Source organism: Petaurus breviceps, unplaced genomic scaffold (genome assembly GCF_028583685.1).
Source record: "Petaurus breviceps papuanus isolate PSGF00001 unplaced genomic scaffold, PetGlider_PUasm1.0 610, whole genome shotgun sequence".
Classification (NCBI taxonomy): domain Eukaryota; kingdom Metazoa; phylum Chordata; class Mammalia; order Diprotodontia; family Petauridae; genus Petaurus; species Petaurus breviceps.
This window is the reverse complement of record NW_027186402.1, coordinates 28,860-45,784: the sequence shown is the minus strand read 5'-3', so window position 1 is coordinate 45,784 and position 16,925 is coordinate 28,860. Positions and strand designations below refer to the sequence as shown.

The 16,925-nt window shown below is 59.0% G+C and overlaps 2 protein-coding genes across 4 annotated transcripts in view; one reads left to right on the top strand and one right to left on the bottom strand.

Annotated features, from left to right (window-relative positions):
- Positions 1-2,350: 2,350 nt before the first annotated feature.
- Positions 2,351-8,929, top strand: FAM118A (family with sequence similarity 118 member A). Of its 3 annotated transcripts, none has more exons than XM_069103639.1 (8): positions 2,351-2,480; positions 3,004-3,256; positions 3,935-4,156; positions 5,275-5,403; positions 6,892-7,177; positions 7,772-7,804; positions 8,002-8,081; positions 8,194-8,929. In XM_069103639.1, the coding sequence occupies exons 1-8, from the start codon at positions 2,434-2,436 to the stop codon at positions 8,515-8,517; spliced, it is 1,374 nt and encodes a 457-aa protein (XP_068959740.1). In that variant the 5' UTR covers positions 2,351-2,433; the 3' UTR covers positions 8,518-8,929. The 3 variants fall into 3 exon arrangements, with proteins under 3 accessions (XP_068959740.1, XP_068959742.1, XP_068959741.1); XM_069103641.1 differs by having other exon boundaries at positions 7,998-8,081; positions 8,194-8,350; XM_069103640.1 differs by lacking the exon at positions 2,351-2,480 and adding an exon at positions 2,487-2,708.
- A 1,583-nt stretch (positions 8,930-10,512) lies between these two features.
- The window catches only part of SMC1B (structural maintenance of chromosomes 1B), a 35,232-nt gene continuing 28,819 nt past the window's right edge, over positions 10,513-16,925 (bottom strand). The window contains exons 17-24 of the mRNA XM_069103638.1: positions 14,864-15,017; positions 13,644-13,742; positions 13,389-13,545; positions 13,047-13,201; positions 12,135-12,286; positions 11,803-11,872; positions 11,060-11,170; positions 10,513-10,758 (exon numbers count right to left, since the gene is read on the bottom strand). Coding sequence (XP_068959739.1) covers positions 10,645-10,758; positions 11,060-11,170; positions 11,803-11,872; positions 12,135-12,286; positions 13,047-13,201; positions 13,389-13,545; positions 13,644-13,742; positions 14,864-15,017 — 1,012 coding nt within the window. The 3' untranslated portion in view covers positions 10,513-10,644. The remainder of the gene's footprint in view (positions 10,759-11,059; positions 11,171-11,802; positions 11,873-12,134; positions 12,287-13,046; positions 13,202-13,388; positions 13,546-13,643; positions 13,743-14,863; positions 15,018-16,925) is intronic.

Here is a 16,925-nt window from a genome sequence, read left to right as displayed (position 1 = left end):
GCCGACCGGCATTCCGGTCGCGCCTGCGCGGGGGGGGGGGGGGAGGACGTGGGGAGGGTCGTCCCGCGCCTGCGCGTGGGCGGAAGTGCCGAATAAATGAGCGTGTTCCTGCTCCGGCTAATGTTTGCGCCGGCTAACGTTTTCTCTGGCGGTCGTTGAGAGTGCGCGTGAGCGCGCTTCTCTTCTCCCCGCTTCCCTTCCCTCTCGGCTTCGGTTCCGAGTCTGCGCCTGCGCGTCACAGTGATAGCCCCCCCCCCCCCCTTTCACCCCCCACCGAGCCGCCTTCCTGCCTAACGGTCTTTCTCACGAAAGAGGGTCGCGCCTGCGCGTGCTGGTCCCCGGGCGCGCGCCGTGGGCCCCTGGCAGAGGAGTGCGCCTGCGCGGGGCACTGAGCGGCGCAGCGCCCCCGCCCCCGGCCCTCCCCCTCCCCCGGCTGGAGGCGGTGGATGCGGGGCCTGGATCGCCGACCCCTGGAGGAGGAGGAGGAGGAGGAGGGGGAGCAGCCGCGGCCGCCACCCCCCCCCCCCCCCGGTGCTGGGGCGGCCCCCGGCGCCCGGCGGCCCCCTTCCCCAGGGGGGGGGGGGGGGGGGCCCCCCCCCCCCCCCCCGGGGCCTGGAGAGGGAGGGGCCGCGCCTTAGGAGGGCGCAGGGGGCGCGGGGTGGGGGGTTGGATCCGGGGCGCCCGCACATTCATTAAGCGCCTGCTGTATACCGCCCCGGCCCCGTCTGGATGCCGGCCAGGCAGGAAGGGGCAGGACCCGCCCCAGGGTCCGTGCCCAGGACCTCGCCCTCCTCTGGAGGCGCCCTCTGTGCTCTCAGAGGCGGTGCGGACCAAGGGCATCCTCACACCTCCAGCAACGCAGGCCCGGAAAGTGGCAGTGAAGAGATGTGGGTGGAGATCAGCCCCTCCAGCCTCGACTGCGCTCCCCCAGGAGGGAGGCTGGCAGCCCCTGGGACCTTTACCAAGCGCAGGGGCCGGAGAGAGAACCGGCCCAGGAGCTTCCCCTGTCAGAAACAGGGTGTCAACCCCACTGCTAGACCGAGGCCCAAAGGGGTCAAAGGGAAGAGGACCCGCGTGTACAGAAGCACCGGCAGCAGCTCTTGTGTGGTGGCTGAGGCCCGGAAATGGAGGGCCCCCCCCCCCCAGCTGGGGAAGGACCGCGCCCCTCCGTGCTGTAGGAAATGAGCCGGGGGCTCTAGAGAAATCTAGACTGTCGCCGAGGGACACAACATTGTGTCTGAGAGCCGGTAACATTGTATCCAGGATGAGAGCCGGCAACATTGTGTCCAGGATGAGAGCCGGCAACATTGTGTCTGATGAGAGCCGGCAACATTGTATCTGTGATGGCGGCGGTGAGGCTGGGCCCTTCCCAGCCAGGCAGCGTCTAGAAGACGCGATGGAAAACGCTGTCCAGGCCGGAGACAGAACCGTGCAGTGGAGGCCCAGAGCGAAGCAGGCCGTCTTCACTTTCTCTTGTTTGTTTTCTTATGATTTTGCCCTTTTGTTCAGCTTCTTCTTTCATCACATGACGAATGTGGAAATATGTTTAGCATGACTATCAGAGGAAAAAATCTGGAGCTCAAAATGCTATAAAGAAATGAATATCGAAAACTACCTTTACATGTAGTTGGAAAAAAAAATATTATTAAGTGGGGGGAAAATGCATGCTGTGTGATGGGTGGGACTGTTCATTTTTGTCCATCTCCAGCCCTCTCCACGCAGTGCCTGGCCTTGTCAGATTAAGCTGAATTTACAGCCCTGAACTTCTGTATCCTTGGTCATAAAGACCCCGGGAAATGGGAATGAGAAAATTAGGGAAGGGGGGGTTGCCAGGGGCTGGTGACCTTTGGGTTACCTCTGTGTGGTCTTAGAGGAGAATAGCCTTAACAGATCAGAACCACCTTAGAGTTCAGTGGAACCCGTAGAGGTTCCCTAGTCCAGTCTAGAATCGAATCAGAAACCCCTTCCTGCATCATTCGCTGGCAGGCAGCCTTCTTCCCTCCTCTCCCAGAATGCCTGGTATCAGTGGGCTCTTGGAATGGTCGGCAGGTCCCACTGCTGTCCCAGGCCCAGGAGCCTGCAGCAGCTGTTCCTTGTGCCTCTGAGGCCAAGCAGAGGGAAGCCTCAGCACAGCCCTTGGGATGCCTGAAGGCCACAGGAGGCTCCCCCTCCTCCCTCCCAGGGCCCTCAGGCAGGGCTGCAAATCCCCTTTCACATTCAGTGTGCCAGGATCCCCACCTGAGCCAGGAGTGGGGGAGCCCTTTGATGGCAGGCATGTGTGTATGTGGGAGTGTGTGCGTGTGTGTGCACATGTGTGACATACTCTGAGGGCTTGCGTTTAACAAGGCCTTGTCGTTCCTTTTATCCCCTTTGGGTGAGGACTCTGGGATCAGCTGAGCCCCTGATGGCTTTTTTCTTTTACAGGATTCCCAGATGGATTCCACAGAAAAGACAGCCAATAGAAGTGAACAGAAGTCCAGGTGAGAGCCGAGAGACTTGGCCACGGCCTCCTCCGTGGTCCTTTGCCCTCGGGAGCCCCTCCCCTGGGAAGAAGTGGCTGTGCCTGTCAGTGTAGTGCCTGCCTCCAGACACTGCTGGTTTTGGAAAATGATGAGGTGAAGGAAGAAAGCTTGGGGTCGAGCCACTGCTGAGAGGCCCCGAATGCCCTCGGTGAACCAGCCGGCCTTTCCGAGAGGCCAGGAGATGAGGTCTTTTGTGTGAAGCGAGTGAATGGGAGGAAGGGAAGGTGGGCCGGGAGGGGCAGTTGGCTGTTTCCCTGGCTCCTTTGGTTGCTGGTCTGTTTCCCTCAGGCATTTCAGGCTCAGCGGTTGCTGCCACCTATTCTTTCACCTGACCCCTGGCTGCCTCTTAGAGCCATGGCAGGGCTGGCACAGAGCTGACAGGGAGGTGGGGCTGACGAAACCTGAGATAGGAGCAGGGTGTGAGGGGGGCTGTGATCCCCTGGCCTCTGATGAGAATCCTGCCCTCTTCCTTTTCCTCCAGGAAGTTTTTGAAAAGTCTGATAAGGAAGCAGCCCCATGACCTGTTGCTGGTCATAGGGACGGGCGTCAGTGCCGCTGTGGCCCCTGGCATCCGCGCCCTCTGCTCCTGGAGGAGCTGCATTGAAGCCGTCCTGGAAGCAGCCGAGCAGCTGGAGGTTCTGCATCCAGGGGACGTGGCGGAATTCCGGAAGAAAGTGACGAAAGACCGAGACCTGCTTGTGGTTGCTCACGACCTGATCCGAAAGATGTCGCCGGTAAGGTTCCAGCCCAGGAAGGCCCCTTAGGCCTCTGGTGCCTGAGGCTCGGGTGAGAGAGCCTGTGCAGAGTCCCCTGCTCCCTCCCTCAGCTGTCTTTCCCATCAGGGTCAGGACTACGGTCTGGCCTGGGACCAGGGGTTTCACTGGTTTTTAGGGAACTCTCAGCTGAAGAAAACTCATGCTACTGATACAGGTCAGCAGCATGGTCTGAGATGTAGGCATCCAGAGGGTCAGAGGGATACAGGCCCTGGTCTCCTGCACTCTGACTCCCAGGCACTGTGCGAGGCCGCCTCTCATCAGCGAAGAAAACACGTCCAAAACAAAACCCCTCTTGTGGGGGGCATCGACTGCTGCTCTTTGAAGACATGAGCTGGAGTCCTAGCTCTGGCCCACCTGGGCCCATGGGCGGGTCACCTCGGGGCTCACCCAGCCTGAATCACTCAGTGAGCTGCCCCGCCTCCCCAAGCCATAGTGCCAGCTCTGCTCCTGGCCTGGTGCAGGCTTCACAGGCTCTCTAGTGACTGTAGCCTGAAAGCTGATAAAAGGTCCTGGAGTGCCAGGGAGTTGGGGATTTGGAGCCACACCTGAAATGTGCCCCTTAGCTGGCCCCTGGCCGGGGGGGAGGGTACCTGGGGGTTCCCCCAGTCACAGAGTGGCATGGTTTTGTCTTCACAGCGCACAGGGGACACGAAGCCCAACTTCTTCCAGGATTGTCTGATGGAAGTCTTTGACAACTTGGAACAGCACATCCAGAACCCCACAGTGCTGCAGTCAATCCTCAGCCTCATGGAGCGTGGCACCATGGTCCTCACCACCAACTACGACAACCTGCTGGAGATCTTCGGGCAACAGCAGAGCAAGCCCATGGAGTCCTTAGACCTGAAGGACAAGACGAAGGTAGGGCACAGGCCCCGGGGGGCGTGCCTGGCGTGACCTCCCAGAGCTTGCCCGGAGCCAGGGTTCTGACTTGGTCCTGCTGTTACTGGAGGCTCCTAGTGAAGCAGACTGTGGAGCTGCAAACAGCCAGTCCCTTCCACCCACAGTTGAAACGTTTCCCCCTCCTTGGCCAGCTTTGTACCTGCCTGTACAAGACCATGAAATGCAGAGTCTTCAGTCATTAATGGGAATGTTTAAAAACAAAGAATCTGCTGGCTGTATGGACTAGGCTGGGGAGGCAGCATCCAGACTTCACAGAACAAAGCCCCTCAATAAAAGGGTTTGTCCTGTAAAACTTGTCCTCAGAAGGCCACGCATGGTCCCCGTCCCTGGCATACGCTGTGACAGAAGGTGGGGAGAAACAGCTGGGAGACTAGATTTGCCCTAGATGGTCCTTTGTGATGCCTCCTCCCAGGGAGCTGGGTATTCCTATGGGCATGCCCAGTCAGTCGGGCACTGTGCCATGTAGAGAAAGGCCAGAACAGGGACCTTGTCCTCAGGAAGCTTCCGGTCTGATGGCAGGGACGGTGTGCCCACAACTGCACAGAGTGAGCTGGAGACAGTCAGGGATGGGCCTGTCGAAGCCGCCACGGCTGCCTTGTGCCTCAGGGTCGGCCGTCCGACCCCATTCGTTCGATGTTTGTGGGGCTGTCTCTGCTCTGCAGGCTTGGGGTGCCTGCTTGTCACGCGGCTGCTCAGCATTGCTGGCTCCCCTGGGGAGGCCTCTGAAGGAGGCCATGTCTCGTGACTGGTGACAGGGTAAAGGCCAAATTTGTGCTAAGGGTTTGCTGGGGTCACTCAAATCCCTCGTGCTCCCCCTGATTTCATGAGTTGGTCCCCAAAGGGAGGCAGAGCCCTGTGGGACAGCCCAAAAGCCCCGTCCCCAGGAGTTGTGCTGGGAGGCAGTCTGGGGAGGTGGGATTCTCAGACCTGTGACTCTGGGCTACCCTGGCACCCAAGGACATTTGGCAGGAAAGCATCTCTAAGCAAGCTGCCAGTAGAAAGGTCAGGACAGAAGATGAAGTCTGGCTTCTGGTGAGATCCCTGGCAACAATTCAACCCGGACTTCCTTTGGGCAGGTTCTCCAGTGGGCTAGAGGGCACATGAAGTATGGCGTTCTTCACATACATGGCTTATACACAGATCCCTGTGGGATGGTTTTGGATCCTTCCGGATATAAAGATGTGACCCAGGACCCAGAAGTCATGGTATGTTAGCACATTAGCGCTGGCCATTGGTCTGGTGGGGTGGGTGTCCGCGAGTCAGAGCTCTGCCGGGGGACTCCTTGTGTGACAGCAGGGCAGTCCTTTTGCTTATCTGGGCCTCAGTTTCCCTACCTGTAAAATGAAAGGGCACTGCCAGCTCTTGAACCTCTAGCTTTGTATTTCCCACAAGGGGTGAAAACCTCCCAGTACCCTCCAAAGCCTGGGCTAACTTAGCGTGCTGAGAACCCCACCTCCTGGAGGCCCCTGGAGCCTGGGCTCCTTCTTGGCCCACAGCAGCCCATGGGCAGCATTGGCTGCCGGCAGCTCAGAGGCAGCCTGGGTTGCCCAGACCCTCGTGGACCGACTCAGCTGCAGCAGGGCCAGGCCCTGCCCCCAGGGAGGCGGCTGCCCTCGTGCCCCCAGGATTCCTGCCCCATAGCAAAGTGCCCCCCACTCTACCCGCTTATGGGCCCCTAAGGGGTCGCTATCAGCCTTTGGGTTGGTAGGTAGCCTGCTGCCCACTCTTGGCTCCTCTGTGCTTCTCCACATTTCTGGGGCTGTCCTTCCCTTCTTATCTGACTTCAGCCTTTACCAAGGTCATTTTTGCTTCTTTGCTCAGTGGGTTTTTTCTAAATTTAAATTTGAGGACTTGGAAATTTTTAAGCTTAAAAAAAAAGTCCCCCCAAGATGACTAGATGGCTTTAGCTTTCACCAGCCTTGTGCCCTGGGGCCTGCAATGCTGCTGAGTTTGGCCGCTGTGGCCACGTGAGAGCCACCCCTGGATCCCGAGAAGGAGGCTTCTCTGGCGGGATTGTCTCACAGCCCTTTGCTCCTTAGCTCCCTCCTCTTCCTCCTCCTCTTCCTCCTCCTCCTCCTCCTCCTCCAAATAAGATTCAGAAAAACAGGTCAGATGCAAACCCTGCCCAAAGTATGCCCAGGCAGTTCCTGGAGCTGCATTTACTAAGTAGTTGTTTGGGGTGAGCTTTAGGAATGAGTGTAGCATGGCCACTGGGCTCTGGCCGATGTGCCCAGACCCCAAAGCGGGAAAGCCAGACTGCGTGGTTTCACAGGTGACATTCTGAAGCGCCTACTGTGTGCCAGGCACACGGTGGTGAGAACAAGCCCGATCCCCTCTTCGGCTGGAGGTCGCCTTCCCCCGGGGGGTGATGAGCAGGGAGATCATTCCATAGGGAATGGTGCAAGGCAGAATTCTCTGGTTGGGGCTGGAAGGGGCCTTGGCAGAGGAGGTGGATCTGAGGCCTCAGGAGGAGGCCTGGCCTCTGCCTTGTTCACTCCTTCCTGTGATAGTTCATTAAGTGCCTTCCGTGTGCTACACAAAGAGGCAGAGGTCAAGGAGCTGACAGTCACATGGGGGAGCCAACATCCTATGCAGAGTACTGTCACACAGGAAGGGCCTGGCCTGGGGGCCCTAGCTGGAGGGCTGGTGGGGGTGAGGCCAGGCCCCAGCTCTGGCTCCTTGGTTGCTCCTAGGAAGTCTTGCAGAACCTGTACCGGACCAAATCCTTTCTGTTTGTGGGCTGCGGTGAGACGCTGCGGGACCAGATCTTCCAGGCCCTCTTCCTGTACTCTGTGCAGGACAGGGTCGACCTAGAGCACTTCATGGTGGTGCTCAAGGAGGACGAAGACCACTTCTTCAAGCACCAGGCCGACATGCTTCTGCACGGCATCAAAGTGGTCTCCTACGGGGACTGCTTCGACCGCTTTCCGGAATATGTGCGAGACCTTGCCGCCCAGATCTGCAGGCAGCAGAGTCCAGGTGCGCAGAAGTCTGTGACGGGGGGAGGGCACAGCTGCCGACACCTGGGGCCCTGTGGCGCTCACATGCTGGGCCACTAGAGTCGGCCTACCTGGGGGGCGAGGAGGGTGGGGAGGGTCTGTGGCCGGGGTGGGGGGGGGACAGCTCACGGCTCAACGTGGCATATTGTGATGGTCAGGGCTGCCTTTGCGGAGTGGTCAGAGGAGGGTGGGGTCTGGTGGCCTCAGCGTCCCTGGCGCTGCACTGATATATCTTTAGCTTAGGCTTGTCCTGCCAGTTCTCCCTCTGAAGGATGATTGGAAGGGCTGGGGGGCAGCGGGGTACAGGACTTACGACAGCTGAGCCCCAAGATGAAGGGAAAGTGGGCACTCCACTCCCTCCCCTGCCCTCACATGAAACAAAACAAACCAAATCAGACCTGCCAGAGGGGCACCCAAGGACCGAGGCAGACAATCTAAGTGTAGACATCCGCCCGAGAACAGCAGGTGCTCAATCAATGCTAGCTGATCTATTGCCTCAGGTTTGCTAGGGAGGTGCTGTGGGCTGGGGACCCAGGCCCCCTGTGGCTCATGGGATGTTTTTTGTCACTTGTAGATGCTGACCGAGTGGACAGTACGACACTGTTAGGTAAAGACCATGACTCTGGCCCTGGGTGGGGGGAAATACTTGGGGACAGGCTAAACCCCTTTGATCGTCACCCCATGAAGGGCCTGAGCCCCGGACTTGGGGGTCCTCCCTTCAGAAGCCACCTGAGGCAGTATTGGAAGGGTCTGGGATCCCAGGAGATCTTCTCATGGGATGGGATCTGTCTGTGCCCTAGGCAGCGCCTGCCAGGACTGCGCCAAGAGGAAGCTGGGAGAGGACGGCCTCCACGCCCCCAAGAGAATCCGACCATTGGATCCAGGTCCGTGTCCTTGGGGAGGCTTGGGGGAGGTGGGGCAAGGTGGGGGGGCTCGTGCACCCTCTCTTGCGGCCTGCCTGGCCCCTGAGTGCAGTGTTTGCTGTGTCTTTGACAGACGACTCTGGAGGGTCTTGAGATCCCAGAGAACCCCGATAATGCGCCTGGAAAACCAGCCTCTCAGCAACCAGTACCGGCCCCGGGACCCCCACTGAGGAAAGCCCCCAGAGAAGCTGGAGGGGTGTGGCCCAGGGTGGGGCGGGGTGGGGCCTTTGGGCACACAGCTACCTCAGGGATAAAGTCCAATACTGGCCTCCCTGTTGTGAAGACCCTTTATGGAGGGGGGTGGGGGAAAATGGAAGAACTGCCTTGTGACCCCGCCACCACCCTAGTGTGCCAAGGAACAAGGAAACTAGAGGCCCCAGCCTTGGGGTGGCTGTGAACTAGAAAGAGAAGGGCTTGGGGCCGCACTGAGGCAGGGAGAAGGGGCCTTCCCTCTGTCCCCCAGAGAAGCCCCCAGGGTACCCTCAGGACGTCACACTTCTTTACCCCAAGGCTCAGATGGTGAGAGCATTGGCCGGAAGAGGGACCTGTGGGCCCAGGTCAAGTGGCATAGGCAGACCTTTGCCAAGGGCCTGCGCCACTCCTAACTAGGCAGGACTCGACTGGCATCGGGAAGTGCCCTGCCCTTGGTGGAGGGCACCTGGCCTGGTGTGTGGGTTAGGGCCATCCACAGCAGCCTCTGCCCACCCCTGCCCCCAGCACTTCCTCTCCTGGGAGAGAAGGAGCCCCGAGGGGTGCCAGGAAATGGGAGGCGGGTCTCTGGTCAGTGAAATAAAGCCTGAGTGAGCTTGGAGCTGAGTACTGAATGCTTTCTCACATGCCGGGGCCCATCCTGTTGAGGGTGGCCTGCAGACCCCAAGGAGAGGAAAGGAGGAGCCGTCCCCTTCCCCACCCTCCCCCCCTTTGGATTCCAGACGGTAGCGTGGGGCTGACAATGTGGCCTTAGCTGGTTTGAGGGTATAAGCAGCCTCATTTACAATCAGGGAAGTGCTGCCAAGGCTCCACCCTGCTCTGGTGGGGTTGGCTCCAAGCAGGCTGTCACTGGAGGGCTGTGAGGGTGCCAGGTTTTCTGGCTCTAAGGTGGTAGAGCATTAGGCCTGCCTGCAATTAAGACCCGAGTTCAAATGTGGTCTCAGACACTTAGCTGTGTGACTCTGGGCAAGTCACTTCACCCTATTTGCCTCAGTTTCCTCATCTGTCAAATGAGCTGGAGAAGGAAATGGGAAAAAAAGGGGTCAGGAGGAGGACCAGATGGAGAATGACTGAAGAGGGCCAGAAGGCACGGAGGGGTTTGGTGTGAAGATGGCGGGGCTGGGCCTGGTGCGTGACGCAGGCTGCAGGCCAGGCCCTCCTCCGCTGTTAGCAGGGCTGGTGAGTGCTCTGGGAGCCACTTTGCAGAGGCCAGGGCAGTTCGAGGGTCCTGAGATCAGACGGTGTAGCACGTCTGTGGCCTGGCATCTGGTCCACTTCTGACTGGGGAGAATACATCCCCCTTAAAAGGAGAAGAAAGCCAGCACCTGTCCTTTCTCAGCTGTGCCCGCCTCTCCATGACCCCACTTTGGGTTTTCCTGGCCAGGACACCAGAGTGGTCTGCCATGTCCTTTCAGCACCTCTGTTTGTCCACAGTGACGTGTATTGCCATTAATAAAAGGGGTCAGCGACTAAGAAGGGACCGAAAACGGACCCAGGGGAGGGGAAGTGGAAAAGGCTTGGATGGGCTACAGGTGTGGCCCCACCCTCTCTGACCTGTCAGGACTCAGCAAGGTTGGTTGGTCACCTCATCCAGAACAGACCCACCCCAGTGAGACCCTTCCCCTCCGAGGTGGAAAGGGAAGGACCCAGCCCCCGCCGCTGGTGTTTGTTTGCGGGTAAGTGGGGGGGGTCTGCCAGCCTGGGGAGAGGGTGGATGGCGCAGGGAGCTGGTCACTCAGTGATGGCGTACAGCGCTGACCTTCCCTGCTGTCCTCAATAATGGCAGCATTTATATAGGCTTTTAAGGTGAGCCCAGCCCTCGGGAGGGGGCTGTCAGCAGCCCCATTTCACACATGGGTCACTAAGCTGGGATCTGGAGCAGATCAGAACCTGGGTCTCCCTGAGTCCCAAATGCTGTCCCCCCCCCCCCAGGAGTCACAGGGGAATCCTGGTCCCGGGGGAGAGAAGGCAAGTGCAGGCAGTGCGGTGTAGACGGCTTTCTGGGCATTGGCTGGCTCCCAGCCGCCCATCCTTCCCCCCGTGCCCATCCCCTGTGGCCAGCAGCCCTCATTTACTGTCACAGAAAACGAGTGACAGGACAAGCTATGGAAGAGCAAAGTTTATTTTCTCTGAACATATCCAACCAAAATGGAGGGCTTGGGCACCCAGCCCCCCCCCCCATGGGGGGTCCTCTGTGGCCTCAGTGAGGGGGCTGCGGGGGCCACGTGCTTCTAACTCTAATGGTGGAGTCTTGCTTGCCATTGGCTCGGGGCTCAGGGCACCGGCCCCCGCCCTTACCCCACCCCAGGGGGCTCTAGGTGCGCCTCGAGCGGCTTTCTCGGCGCCTGCTGCGATGCTCCCGGCTGTCACCGTCCGGGTACAAAGACAGGTCGAGGGTCAGGACTTGGCTGAACATGCAGTCCCCTTGCTGGAAGAAAGCGGAGATGACATCCTTTCACAAAGGGGGAGGTCAGAGCAGGGTCACCCCCAGGCCAGCCCAGCCACTGGAGGTTGGCAAGGGCAGCTCTACGTGCTCCCTGGGCAACATTAATGGACTTAATGGGGAAGACAGAAAGAGGTGTCGCTGAGCCAGCGTCCAGGCCACGCACCCACACTGACGGGATGGGGGGACACACGGGGCCACCGCCTCCAGAGGCGCCCCAGCACAACGGCCTGGTGTTAGTGCCTCGGCGAGGGGAGAGACGAGGAGGGGCCTCTGTGGACATTACCTCTGGGTAGATGCCCACAAGCGCGTCGGCTTTGGAGTAGAACTCCTCCTTGAGAGAAATGACAATCATCTGGACCTGCTCGCGGGTCTGCTCCCTCACGTAGCTGGACACCTGTCCCCCAAAGCGGCCACAGGTTTTAGCCCAGACCCTGGCCCCAGGAGGGAGGGAAGGCCTGGAGACACTCCTGTTTAGGTCCGGCCTGCTCCCTCTCCTGCCTCCCCCACAAACTCTGCTTCCACAGCGGGTCCCAGGGTCAGCCCCCCATCAGTCTGATTTCTTCCCAGTGATGGGCTGCACCCCTACGTCCGGGCCTTGGGCCTATGCCTGCCCTCCCCAGCTTCCAGCTAGCATGGCCCCTACTTGACAGATAAGGAAGGTCAGGCTCAAGGTCAGCCCAGGTGGGGCTGAAGTCACCACAGCTTGGTGGGGCACCGGGGGCTCCAGCCCTCCTTAGGTGACATGAAGACCCCAGAGGTGGGAGCTGAACCACAAAGGTGTCTGCAAGTGCAATGGACCACGTTGCCCAGTAGCGGTCCCTTCCCTCTGGGTGTGTGAGTGGGCTGGGGCAGAGGTTCTACTCTGAGACCCCTGCCACCATGGGCACGGGTGGGCTTAACCAAGCCGTGGGTGGGCTCTGCTCCAGCCAAGGGGCCATAGCCCCAACAGTGCCCCGTTTGATCAAGTGACCCACTTCACCGTCCTTCTTCTCTAAGCAGGCCCAGCAGGGCCCTCCCAGGGCTCACCTTGCCAATGTTTGTGTTGTCCAGGGCCGCATCCACCTCATCGAGGACAAAGAATGGTGCTGGGCGGAAGCTGAAAAAGGCAGTGGGTGGTGTGAGTGGGCCCTCAGCACCCAGTGCAGCCATAGCCCCTGGGGGGGAGGGGTCTTCTGACACACAGTGAGCCCTCACCATGAGGGGCAAACCCATCTGTGAAACACGTAATGAACGCTAGGTCTGCCAAGTGCTGCCAACGCAAGCACCCGGCATCCCTGGGCCTCAACGACGCTCCTGTGGCAGAAGTGATTTCGTGGTCACCAAAGGGGCTACCTCCATGTGGTGCTCTCTGCACCCACCTGTGCACGGCGAACAGGAGGGCCAGTGCTGCCACACACTTCTCCCCGCCTGACAGGTTGTCCATGGGCATGAAGCGCTTGCCGGGAGCCACACAGTTGTAGCTGATCCCTTCCAGATATGGCTCCTCTGGGTTCTCGGGGCTGAGAAAGGCCTGCAGCATTGGGTGGGAGAAGTATGCCTCAGTCTCCCCTTCTCTCCCTCTCCATCCCCTCTGAAAAGCCAGGCACAGCCCAGCCAAGAGCTTCCACCAGGGCCCAGGCCTGGGTGGGCAGCACGGCACATCGGGGCTCCTCGGGACTTCCCAAGTGACACCCCCTTTGCAGATCTCTTAGGGGCACAGAGAGGGGCCTGTCCACCAAGAGTGGGCGGCATCCATAAATGCCAAGAGGTAAAACCCATGGGAGGCTGGAGCCATAAGTGGTTCGTGGTCTGGGACTAGATGGCACCTGTGACTGGGGATCAGAGAGAGCCCGGGGGGAAGTGCCAGGAAGCACAAATTAAGTGCCTGCTGTGTATCGCGCCCTGTGCAAGCGCTGGGCATTTAGAACCAGCCCCACCCTTGAGGGGCTCACACCGGGTCTCACAGAGACATGACTGTGGCAAAGCACTTGGTACCAACCAGACGCAAACAAGACAAGTATGGGACAAATTTATGTGAATTCACAAAATCCTGCAAGGAAGAAACCTTGGAAGGCACTGACTCAGAACTGGAAAGATGCCCTCATCTGAGAGACTGAGGCAGGAGGGTCCTCGGGGGCAGGAGTGGACAGAGTTTGATGCCCAACAGTCAGCAGGGAGCCATGACTAGCAGGGACAGTTAGCGGGCTCGAGGCTCTCCCCCTCCACCCTGCCAGCGTCTGCTGGCCCTGTGCATGAGCAGGGCGAGGACAGAAGGCCAGGCACACACGTACCTGGGCACTGTTGTTTCTGCAGAGTTTCTTGTAGATCTGATCGATGGACACTGAGACATGCTCGAAGCACTGGCTGAAAAGGTCACATCTCCTCTTCTTTACCTGCTCAAACTCCTGCCGACAGACTCTGGCCTCCTTCCTGCTGGCCTCAAAAGCTAAAAGAGAGTGCCCGGGAGCCCCTGACTCGGTGGCCTCCCTCAGGCCTGCGGGAGGCTGGCTGCTTGCCCATACGTCCCACCCACACCCCAGCTAGTCTTGGCTGTTGGGGCGGGGTGGGGCTCGTCCCAGTGACCGCTCTAAGGTGGCTAACCCAGAAACAGAGGCCAGAGGACCCCGTCTCACCATCTATGGACTCTTGGAATTTGTCCCGGATGGTCTGCAGGTTCTGCAAGGCTCGCAGATTAGGCGCAGTGGTCTTCAGTAAAACATCTTCTTGCGTCGCCAGCTGCTGCTGGAGAAGGCCCAGCTGAGCCTTTATCTCCTTATCAGACCGCAGATCCTGTGGAGCCAGCAGAGAATGCAGGGTTCTAGGGTTCGAGCCCCACCCAGCCTCCCCTCCCATGCTGACAGCCAGAGTGATGAGGGCCCTTGGGTCACCTTCAGGTCCTCACGGAGACTGCTGTAGTCTATCTGTAAGGCTTCTTCCTGCTCATAGATGGCAATGGTGCTCTGTGTGCTCTCGACTTCTGTGCCCACCTGAAAAACAGAAGCAGGCATCTGCAGGGACCTCGGGTCTGCACTGCCAGGACTGGCCTGGCTTCCGTGTAAGGGGCTGAGGGGAGTCAGTTTTATGGACACCGCGAGCCCCCAAATATGTGCCCTGGCCCAAAGAGGGGAATTCGAAGGGATGCCAGAGAGAGGGACACTCGGCCCATTCCCAAATGCCTTCCAGGATGGTGATCTCACTACCTCAAACAGTTTACGTCACTTTTCAACAGTGGTGCCAAGTTTTCCTTTCTATTCCCACGAAATAAAATGGCCCCTGGGACTCTGCTCCTGACACTATGAACAAGAGGCTCAGAACTCTGCTACCACCGTAGTGAGAAGCACCAATCACAGCCCTGACGCTAGACCTTTAAGTCTTCCCCTCTCTATGGCCAAGCCCTCTGCACAGAGAAGCCCCCCGGGGCAGACGGGGGAACAGGGACCACGGCTCGTGTGTCTCACTTGGGCTGGGCGACACTTCCCTGCCCAAAGGCAGCCCTCCCTCCACTATGGGGCAGCCCCCAGGCCGGGACCCCCCACCCTGTAAAGCAGGCCTCCAGAGCTGCTTATGATGGTGCCGGTCCTAGGTCTTTCATGGTCTGAACTTGCTAAAAGCCTATGTGGAGGAAGGGGTGCCCCAGGAGGCCCAGGACCTCGAATGTCGAGATGTGGATCCAATGCTATGGCACATGGTGCTGGACTTGCTGTGAGCCCCAGAGGACAAGGGTGTCCCCTCTCACAGCCATGAACCAAACATCTGAGGTTTTCTTACAACCCTAAGTGTAAGCGGGCACTTAACGGTGTTCACTGAAGGTTTGCAAAGCGCTTTACAACAGCCCTGGGAGGTCAGTGCTTCTGTCATGATTCCCACTTTACAGATGAGAAAACTGAGGCGAGCGGAGGAAGAGTGAGTTGTGTGTGAGGGTGGATTTGAACCCAGGCCTTTGGGAGCCCAGGCTCGAGCTGCCTCTCTGACAGAGGCTCTGGGACACCCAGGAGCCAAGTCTCGGGAGAAGTCGATGGCAGGGGCTCACACCGCGGGGACCCTGGCTGCTCAGGGCCGGCCTCTGGGGAGGGGAGCAGGGACTGGAGTTGCCAGCCTAGCACCGTACCGCCATGTGGATGATCTCGTCCAGGGAGCCCGACAGAAGGATGACTTCGATGTCCTGGACCTTGCAGGCCAGCAGGATGTTGTGCCTCTCCAGACGCTGCTGCTCCAGGGCCGTCTGGATGGCCACCATCTCCTTCTGAATCTTCCCCACCTCCCTGTACAAGACACCAGGTGGCCACCACGCACAAGTCAGCCCCTCCTCAAACTAGAGGGTCCCAGGGCTCATGGGAGGAGGCCGTGACCACACCCTGTGCTCTCTACACCTTTTTCTCTTCTTCTGGGCATGGGAAATTCCACAAGGACAGATGGTCCCCTAGGCCCAGGTGGCACCTGGTAAAGGCCATGTCCTCAACCCCAGCCCACCACACCGTACTATATGACCTGGCTATCCACCAGGGGCCACATCTATACTGTCAAGGGAGAGAACTGGAGTCACGCCAGAAATCCCAGAAAAGGTGGGCCTTCTAGCTACAGCCCAGGGGGCAGGGGGTGGGGGTGTCCACCTGGCTTCTCATCTCTTTACTCACCTGAGGAGCCTCCATGCAACAGGTGGTCTCTTAGCCAGTGGCCTTTTCTCAAGCCTCTCCTTGGACCCTCTGCAGCCACTCCCCCTCCTCTCCCTTCACACCCCGTGACCACCTCTCTCCAGGCTCTCCTCCCACCAGCCCAACTGCTCTTTCTCTATCTCCTTCACTGGAGCTCTGTCCACATCAGCCTTGCTGAAGGGGGTGTCCACAAAGGGTCAGTTCTGGGTCCTCATCTCTCCCTCCACTGTTTCACTTGAGGCTCTCCTCAACCCCTGGGCATAAAGTCCCCAGATCTATTTATCTGACCCAAATTATATCTCTCAACCTTCAGACTCACTTCTCCAGCTGCCTACGGGTCATCCCAAACCAATATCCCAAAACACAACTCCCTGTCTCTCCCCTCCCCTTCTCCTCCTCAGTTCTCGTTACTGTTAAGGACAACCCCCCACTGCCACCCTCCTGGGCTCCTCCCAGGTCCCAGTCTGTCACCAAGGCCTGCCAACCCTCCTTCCCAGACATCTCCAATACATGGAGGTGATAGCTGGCCACAATTCTCATGAATTGGGGATTGTTATAGGAAATCACTGCCTTCACCAAGCCCTCCTCACCCATCCTCCCAGTCACTCCGGTTCACTGCCCCCCCACCCCAATACCCGTTACCAAGACCCGCCTACTCTCCTCTCATCACACCAGTCACATGCGCTCCCTCCTCTCCCCTGACACTGTCCCTAGCCCGGTGGGTGCAGGCCTTCAGCTTCCCCTGGCCCCTGCCTGGCCTGGCCTGTGGCAGGAGCTGCTGAGGGGTGAGGGGTGGGTCTCTCCCCCAGAGCTCACACCCATCATCCCAACAGCCCTCCCTAACCTGGTCCAGTCTTCAGACACCCTCCTAACAGGCTGCCCCACATCTCCTGACGCTGGGCATCATCCCTGACTATTGTCAGGGCCTGGAACGCTGTGCCCCTTCTTGGCTTCCTCCATCTATCTGCCAGGACCCTTTCCTAATCCTTATCAACAGCACCTGAGATGACTCCGATTCACCTTGCAGGCCTCTCAGCTGGACAGAGCTGTTTGCCTTGGTTCTCCCCGTCAGCCCAAGAGGGCCCTGAGGGCAGGCACTGCCTCTTTTGGCCTTTCTTTGTGCCTCCCAGGAAAGGCTTGCCGATGTGGCTAGACTCCTAAGAGGGCTCTCCCAAGCTGCCTCAGGAGGTGACGGCTCGCCCTCCTTGGAGGTCTGCAAGCATAAGCTGATATTTTGTGTGTGTGGGTTATACTAGATGGCTGCTGGGATCCCACCCCCTTCAAATTCTGACCTTCTCTGAAGAAGCCAAGTTTGTGCCGCCCTAATGCACTCGGTCCCATGCCTGGCACACAGCAGATACTACATAAACACTTATCCCCTTTCTTCCTTGATGATGGTGACTCAAATATACCCAGAGCAGACAATTAACCACAAACAGCCAAAAGAAGTGATCTGTGTTGCTCTGAAGTGGCCACACAGCTGGAAAACCTGTGACCTCCCCCCCCCCCCCCCCCCCC

Bases quoted from the DNA above. Each gene is read 5' to 3' on its own strand.
- FAM118A (XM_069103639.1), top strand. From the start codon at position 2,434: ATGGATTCCACAGAAAAGACAGCCAATAGAAGTGAACAGAAGTCCAG. The intron at 3,257-3,934 runs GTAAGGTTCCAG...TTGTCTTCACAG, and splicing joins TGATCCGAAAGATGTCGCCG to CGCACAGGGGACACGAAGCC. The intron at 7,805-8,001 runs GTAAAGACCATG...TGCCCTAGGCAG, and splicing joins GGACAGTACGACACTGTTAG to CGCCTGCCAGGACTGCGCCA.